This window comes from Oncorhynchus tshawytscha, linkage group LG05 (genome assembly GCF_018296145.1).
Source record: "Oncorhynchus tshawytscha isolate Ot180627B linkage group LG05, Otsh_v2.0, whole genome shotgun sequence".
NCBI lineage: Eukaryota > Metazoa > Chordata > Actinopteri > Salmoniformes > Salmonidae > Oncorhynchus > Oncorhynchus tshawytscha.
Window position 1 is genome coordinate 83994194 of NC_056433.1, and position 9155 is coordinate 84003348.

Below are 9155 nucleotides of genomic sequence, written 5' to 3' on the forward strand. Positions count from 1 at the left end.
GCATACACCTGGTCTTTTTCAAAGGTCAGCCACCTCGACCTTGATGACAGCCTGGACACAAGGGGGTGGACATAATATAGTACACTCTTGATGTTATGTTTCGTATGATATGTATTAATTTGTGGATGTTAATCATCCATTGCGTATGATATGTTACGAATTGCAATTCCTACAATGTTACGAATTGCTACGAATATTGTTACGAATTCCAATTTGTTGTGGCTAACACTAGCAATGTGGTCGAAGGCTCCATATGGAGGGTGTGACACAATTGCGGAGCCTCCGGAGGGGTTGCAGAGGCCAAATTTAGCTCTGTACCGCATCGCCGTGAGCCTCCCAAATTGTGTAACAATGCAGAGAACTCCGTATAGCCCCCGTTGACATAACTGATGGACGGTAGATGGGGACGGGAGGTCCAGTATAAACACAAACTCACTTCCTTGACAACGTCCTTCACAACATCTCTGCTCAACAGCTCTGTGCTGCTCCGCGAGGCCCAATAAGTATGAATGCCTTGACTTCTGCAGATGCCGTATCACTGACATCAGATTGACAGCATATTTTAGCTAACATCCCAAGTAGTTACAAAGTAGCTAAAAAAAGTAGTAAGTAGTTGCAAAGTTGCCTAAATGCTAAAGTTGTCCATGATGAGATTTGAACAAGGGTCTAGCCAATGAGACCCAGCTGCGACCTTAAAAGGCCTTCAGACCTGTAACCCATCCATTTCAACACCATACCTAAACGTTTTATGACATCTAAAGAGAAGACGTGAGTTGTGTAGTTAATGGACTCTCACATGCTGTTTATATCTTGTAGCGTTGTGCTTCTAGCGAACATGTAAGCTAAAATACAATTTATGCTTGATCGGCGAATGCGGTCGGAAGCTTCATTTGGAGGATGTGACTCAATCGCAGAGGACAAATCATCTCCGTACCGCATCGCCATGCGCCCCTCAAATTGTTTAACAATGGGGCTCCATATAACTCCGTATTGACATGAATAGTTGAAAGTAGGTGGGGGCGGTACGTCCTGTATTCACAAACTCACTTTCTTGACAGTTTCCTTCACAATAGTTCTGCTCTGCTAAGAGCAAGAACCAACCCTGAGATCGGCAGAAGCTGCATGCAGTAAATGCTGCACAGCCACTTCAGATTACGGATGACCATATGCAGAGCCTTTAAATATGGGGGGAAAAATGCATATTAGTGTGTGCAATGTCTGACCTTTGCAGGATTAATGTAGGCAGCATGGTCAAAACCGATGGCCCTGCAGCATTTACAGTGATACTTCTTGCGCTTGGCGGAGCAACACGGGCCTGTTGAGCAGAGTTGTTATGAAGGTGGTTGTCAAGGAAGTGAGTTTGTGTTTATACAGGACCTCCAGCAAAAACAAAAAAAAGTGTTTAAAAACACCGAAACGCATGCACAGGCATTTATTATATTAAAGGTTGCATTGGCAACCAATCATGTCAATGCGGAGCTATACGGTGCCCTCCACATTCTTATAACATTTGGGAGGCGCAATCGGTGGAACTTAATTTGGCCTCTGGATGCCTATGGAGGCACCGAAATTGCGTCACACCCTCTGACCACATTTTCTGATCAATTATACATTGGCTTTTGGACCTATTTGTTAGGTTTGGGAGTTTGATTTGTTATTATTAGCTTGTAACTAACACATATACTTAATACAGTCTTCTGTATTGCTATTTTTAGCCTATGCATTGCTACATGTGCATTTATTGAGTGTTACCATTGATTGTTATTTAAGCAGTATTTATCACTGATGAAATGATTTATATAGCATTACATGCACATAGATCCTATTCAATTCAATCATACAGTTGAAGTCAGAAGTTTACATACACTTAGGTTGGAGTCATTAAACCTCATTTTTCAACCACTCAATAAATTTCTTGTTAACAAACTATAATTTTGGCAAGTCGGTTAGGACATCTACTTTGTGCATAACACAAGTAATTTTTCCAACAATTGTTTACTGTCAGATTATTTAATTTATAATTCACTGTATCACAATTCCAGTGGGTCAGAAGTTTACATACACTAAGTTGACTGTGCCTTTAAACAGCTTGGAAAATTATGTCATGGCTTTAGAAGCTTCTGATAGGCTAATTGACATCATTTGAGTGAGTGAGTCAATTGGAGGTGTACCTGTGGATGTATTTCAAGGCCTACCTTCAAACTCAGTGCCTCTTTGCTTGACATCATGGGAAAATCAAAAGAAATCAGCAAGACTTCAGAAAAAAAAATTGCAGCTCTCCACAAGTCTGGTTCATCCTTGGGAGCAATTTCCAAATGCATGAAGGTACCACGTTCATCTTTACAAACAATAGTAAGCAAGTATAAACACCATAGGACCACGCAGCCGTCATACCGCTCAGGAAGGAGACGCGTTCTGTCTCCTAGAGATGAACGTGCTTTGGTGTGAAAAGTGCAAATCAATCCCAGAACAACAGCAAAGGACCTTGTGAAGATGCTGGAGGAAACAGGTACCAAAGTATCTATTTTCACAGTAAAACGAGTCCTATATCGATGTAACCTGAAAGGCCGCTCAGCAAGGAAGAAGCCACTGCTCCAAAACGGCCATAAAATAGCCAGACTACGGTTTGCAACTGCACATGGGGACAAAGATCGTACTTTTTGGAGAAATGTCCTCTGGTCTGATGAAACAAAAATAGAACTGTTTGGCCATAATGACCATTGTTATGTTTGGAGGAAAAAATGATGTGGATATATTGAAGCAACATCTCAAGACATCAGTCTTGAAGTTAAAGCTTGGTCACAAATGGGTCTTCGAAATGGACAATGACCCCAAGCATACTTCCAAAGTTGTGGCAAAATGGCTTAAGGACAAGAAAGTCAAGGTATTGGAGTGGCCATCTCAAAGCCCTGACTTCAATCCCAAAGACAATTTATGGGCAGAACTGAACTGAAAAAAACTGAACTGAAAAAGCGTGTGCGAGCACGCTTTTTACACCAGCTCTGTCAGGAGGAATGGGCCAAAATTCACCCAATTTATTGTGGGAAGCTTGTGGAAGGCTACCCGAAATGTTTGACCCAAGTTAAACAATTTAAAGGCAATGCTACTAAATTCTAATTGAGTGTATGTAAACTTCTGACCCACTGGGAATGTGATGAAAGAAATAAAAGCTGAAATAAATCATTCTCTCTACTATTATTCTGAAATTTCACATTCTTAAAATAAAGTGGTGATCCTACCTGACCTAAGAAAGGGAATTTTTTACTAGGATTAAATGTCAGGAATTTGAAAAACTAAGTTTAAATGTATTTGGCTAAGGTGTATGTGAACTTCCGACTTCAACTGTATGTGTCATTCTATGGTTACATCACTAGCTCTAGTGTATGCCAGTAGCCATGCCTTTAAATAAATAACACAGATTTTTGAGCAATATCATTTATAGGTGCCTAATGAATTAGAACAGGGGTTCCCAAAATGCTTTGCATCATATACCTTTAAAAAAAAAAGAATATTATAGCAAATTCATCAGGGATCCCCTCATGATATCAGAACACAACTCCTTCAAGGTGTGAAAACAATACTCAACAAACATTTTTACTATGACTTCTGCAGTGCTTGGCCAGACTAATCAGAACTTGGGCCCTGGAAAATAACATTTTATAGGCTCCACTCTTGGCATATCAGAGAGAAAAAAATACAGGTTTAAAGCTAATTTCTTACAAATGTACACATTTTGCCATGGGACAGAGAGAAGTTGTTGAAGTTTTAAAGCAAAATTCTTGCAATTCTACACATTTTGCAAAGGAGCAGAGTGTGCCATTTGCAATTTTAAAGCTTAAATTACAGTGCATGTACAGTTGTGGCCAAAGGTTTTGAGAATGACACAAATATTAATTTTCACAAAGTCTGCTTCTCAGTTTGTATGATGGCAATTTGCATATACTCCAGAATGTTATGAAGAGTGATGAGATGAATTGCAATTAATTGCAAAGTCCCTCTTTGCCATGCAAATGAACTGAATCTCCAAAAAGCATTTCCACTGCATTTCAGCCCTGCCACAAAAGGACCAGCTGACATCATGTCAGTGATTCTCTCTTTAACACAGGTGTGCGTGTTGACGAGGAAAAGTCTGGAGATCACTCTGTCATGCTGATTGAGTTCGAATAACAGACTTGAAGCTTCAAAAGGAGAGTGGTGCTTGGAATCATTGTTCTTCCTCTGTCATCCATTGGTACGTGCAAGGAAACACCTGCTGTCTTCATTGCTTTGCACAAAAAGGGATTCACAGGCAAGGATATTGCTGCCAGTAAGATTGCACCTAAATCAACCATTTATCGGATCATCAAGAACTTCAAGAAGAGCGGTTCAATTGTTGTGAAGAAGGCTTCAGGGCGACCAAGAAAGTCCAGCAAGCGCCAGGACCGTCTCCTAAAGTTGATTCAGCTGCGGGATCGGGGCACCACCAGTACAGAGCTTGCTCAGGAATGGCAGCAGGCAGGTGTGAGTGCATCTGCACGTACAGTGAGGCGAAGACTTTTGGAGAATGGCCTGGTGTCAAGAAGGACAGCAAAGAGGCCACTTCTCTCTTGGAAAAACATCAGGGACAGACTGATATTCTGCAAAAGGTACAGGGATCAGACTGCTGAGGACTGGTGTAAAGTCATTTTCTCTGATGAATCCCCTTTCCGATTGTTTGGGGCATCGGAAAAAAGCTTGTCCGGAGAAGACAAGGTGAGCGCAACCATTAGTCCTGTGTCATGCCAACAGTAAAGCATCCTGAGACCATTCATGTGTGGGGTTGCTTCTCAGCCAAGGGAGTGGGCTCACTCACAATTTTGACTAAAAACACAGCCATGAATAAAGAATGGTAGCAACACATCCTCAGAGAGCAACTTCTCCCAACCATCCAGGAACAGTTTGGTGACGAACAATTTCTTTTCCAGCATGATGGAGCACCTTGCCATAAGGCAAAAGTGATAACTGAGTGGCTCGGGGAACAAAACATTGATATTTTGGGTCCATGGACAGGAAACTCCCCAGACCTTAATCCAATTGAGAACTTGTGGTCAATCCTCAAGAGGCGGGAGGACAAACAAAAAAACCCCACAAATTCTGACAAACTCCAAGCATTGATTATGCAAGAATGGGCTGCCATCAGTCAGGATGTGGTCCAGAAGTTAATTGACAGCATGCCAGGGTGGATTGCAGAGGTCTTGAAAAAGAAGGGTCAACACTGCAAATATTGACTCTTTGCATCAACTTAATGTAATTGTCAATAAAAGCCTTTGACACTTATGAAATGCTTGTAATTATACACCAGTATTCCATAGTAACATCTGACAAAAATATCTAAAGACACTGAAGCAGCAAACTTTGTGGAAATTAATATTTGTGTCATTCTCAAAACTTTTCGCCACGACTGTATGTTCATAATAACATTTGGGGGGGGATTGAGTTGAAAAAATGTATCATTGATGGATTACTGTGGATACCAATATCCCTGTGAGCCTCCCAGGCCCATGTTGTGCATCTAAAAGTTAAGAACATTGTGGATGAACAATATTACATTGTATTGTATTGAACACTCAGAATTCCACAGAATTATTGTCCAAAATTCGTTTAGTCTGTTGTTGCTAGCAATATTAAAAAACTGAATTGTAAAAAAAAAAAAAAAATCGTCAGCAAGACCCCACTTTGGGAACCCCTATACAGTGCACGTTACATTTCTTTAGTCCTATCCCTTTATATGTAACCGAGTGGTAGGTCTGAATTGGTCTGAAACACAATTTGCTACATTTACCTTTAATGTGGCTGGAGCTGGAGAGAAGTCGACACACTCATTTTCCCCTTGGAATCCACATTTTCCTCCAGTTAAATATCGTAGGTCTATTCTTCAGTTGTAAGTATGCTTGCAATGTCCTAAAGTCAGTTTCAAGTACATGTGTCATTCTATTTAGCTTTGCTCGCTTTTGTTCAGAAATAATTTCAATGACGTGCAGTGAAGTTTCATGACAAAATTCATGAAATATATAACGTTACTGCTATTTGCTGCGGATATTTTGATACATTTGGCTTCCCAATACATATGGGATTCTTATTAATGTTGTACGTTTCGTAACTGATTACTTTGCGATTTAAAACTATTACGTATTATAACTTTATAAACGTTTTAATTTTAAACATGTATATCAGACTCTCTGAATCACGAAAGTGTCAATCATTAATGGTGTTCAATTGTATAACTACGAACCATTCTATTCACTGATTCGATTGGTCAGAGTTGGGGGTGGGGATAATTTGACGTGTAGAATCTTACGACGCAAAACATGAACTAGTTTTGCTTAACGCGTCTCCTCTCTATTTGCAAGTAAGTGAATTAGAATTTTCAGCTGCATATTTTATGATCCGTGCTATCCGGAATACTTGGAACGTCCCGTTGTATTGGGTTTGGAGCTCTGCAACCAGAGCCCGACGGGCCCCGACATTATACATTGCTTTAGGGCCGGGTAAGGCCTTTTTTTAAACATGATCAATTACTAGGGTACCGGCATGGTTTGGGTATCACTAAATTGATCACTAAATATTTTGAAGCTGAGCCGTTTCCATGTGCTCTACTGCACTGCACAGTTCAGTCATATGACTAAGATCATAACATGGTGTCAGAAGTGCTTTAACCTTGCCAAATATAAATCAGGAAAAAAGCTACAAAATAAGGAATTTTTCCGCCTCATTTACATTTGTAAATATAATATTTGACCAAGAGAATAATAATGTTAATAAATAGTTATGTTATAGTTATGTTATTATACCCTGATGAAGACAGCTTGGCTGTCGAAACGTTGGTATTACATTTTTTGCATCTGAGCTCTTAAGAGTGTGCGGCTCTCTTTTATTTTCAAGTTTCTACTCCGCTAGCCAGCACCTCGTCTTAATAGGTGTGCGTTTCTTTTTCTTCTAATAAATAGTTATGATCAGAATTACAAGGATAGGCATAATTCCATTTAATATCATCAAAGGTTAACATAGGTCATTCTTGAGATTTTATACACAACCATTCATGCATTTTAATCCACAGTTTCCTAGAATGGCAGGATGAAGAAAATAAATGCTCTATAGATTCTGATTCAAAGGACCAAAAAACTCAAGGCATTTTGTCAAAGTTGAGTCTTTTGTGCAATAAATCATTAACAGGGTAGAAGGAAGTAAATATTTTAAAATTAGTTTCTTTAACTTTTGGGATAACTAGACAAGGTAAAAGGTAGGTTCTTTTGACCACAGCATGGGCTGGTCACTTCCATAGCAATATATTGAATTATAATCACCAAAAATGGCTTCATTAACTGTCAATCGTATCCACTTATTGTTGCATTTTTTATTGAAAAAGATTCAAGTCATTAATTTGTTAACTTGGAAAACAGGGAACAACCTCATAATATAACAAAGTGTTCTTAATAAGTCCAAGTAAAGGAAGTGGAATTGCTTTGCAAACCTTCATATATTCTCTCTGAGTAATATTAACCTGAAATTTGCCAATGAACTCATCAAACGGCAAAAAACTCCCCAGTGTTGTCTAACAAATCACATACAAAATTAATACCCTTGTCAAACCAAAGGCCTTTGAAAATCGATTTCCTAATTCATTTTAATAACTCTATTATTCCAAATCAATGTTTTGTGGGGGTAAAAATTGTGTTTGTATATCATTTTCCAGAAGAAAAAATTGCTGGGGAAACTTAGACAATTTCACAGTTAATTTTGGTCAAAATCACATTTCATTAGGAATTCAAACATCTTCCATTATCTCACTGTAATCTAAAATATCTAAAAAAAACAATTGTATATGGTTATGGAAACTCCTTTCTTTCATGGGGCGGCAGGGTAGCCTAGTGGTTAGAGTGTTGGACTCCCGAGCTGGCAAGTCTGTCGTTCTGCCCCTGAACAGGCAGTTAACCCACTGTTCCTAGGCTGTCATTGAAAATAAGAATTTGTTCTTAACTGACTTGCCTATTTAAATAAAGGTAAAATAAAATGAAGCCTGATTGAGTTTCACTGATTATATCATCAAGGCCTTTTCTCAGCCTATTGGCATAGACATGGGCTAGTAACTTATAGTCAGTTGTCAACAACGCTGTCAACAATGTCCAGGTAAAGAGAGTCCTTCTTTGGTTTGGGTATAAGAACTATTAGTCCGCGTCTCAAAGAAGGAGGTAAGATAGCATTAGCAATACCCTCTTTGTAGACCGAAAGCATTAACTCTAATATCAGACCCAAAAATGTTGCTAGAATTCAGGAGTCAGGCCATCCGGTCCAAGTGATTTACCTATAGGCATTTGTTTAATGGCTTGGTCCAACTCCGTAACATCTATTTCAGAATCACAGCGTTTCTTAAACCTTTCTTCTATAGGCTTAACAGAGTTATTAACTGAATCAAAAAAGGAATCCAAGTCGCCTTCTGAAATATGAGATTGATATAATGAACTGTAGAAAGAGTATATTTTCTTATTAATCACTTCAAGATCATCAGATATAGTTGAATTTACATAAAGGGATGTAATACTATTCCAAGTCTGCCTACTCTTCTCCAAATTAAAGAAATAAGATGTTTGTTTTTTTCTTCACCTTTTCCAAATGGATGAAGGCACCCTGCGCCTTATCGTTATCTATCTCATCTAGTTCACGTTGGCTTTTAGCAAGCTCAGCTTTTTATCTATCTCATCTAGTTCACGTTGGCTTTTAGCAAGCTCAGCTTTTTATCTATCTCGTCTAGTTCACGTTGGCTTTTAGCAAGCTCAGCTTTTTATCTATCTCGTCTAGTTCACATTGGCTTTTAGCAAGCTCAGCTTTTTATCTATCTCGTCTAGTTCACATTGGCATTTAGCAAGCTCAGCTTTTTATCTATCTCGTCTAGTTCACATTGGCTTTTAGCAAGCTCAGCTTTTTCATGTTCATTTAAGTCTAGTTTATTGCTCAGCCTGTTAATATCTACAATAATATCCATCTGCTCGGAGAATCTTTTCCGAGCTAGCATTTTACCAGCAGTGATGGCAAGACATCGAATTCTGAATTTAATCATTTCCCATTTGTTAGTAAAAGAAAGAGCAGAATCGAGACAGGTCTCTGCTAATCAGAGTTACCATGTCCGGGAATTGGACTAG

At 39.0% G+C, this 9155-nt stretch overlaps 1 protein-coding gene across 4 annotated transcripts in view; it reads left to right on the plus strand.

Moving 5' to 3' along the window:
- Positions 1-5746: 5746 nt before the first annotated feature.
- The window catches only part of LOC112251473 (kynurenine--oxoglutarate transaminase 3), a 16849-nt gene continuing 13440 nt past the window's right edge, over positions 5747-9155 (plus strand). The window contains exon 1 of one of the 4 annotated variants that reach the window (XM_024422459.2): positions 5747-5899. In XM_024422459.2, coding sequence (XP_024278227.1) covers positions 5806-5899 — 94 coding nt within the window. In that variant the 5' untranslated portion in view covers positions 5747-5805. The other 3 variants (XM_024422461.2, XM_024422460.2, XM_024422457.1) reach the window with 3 other exon arrangements.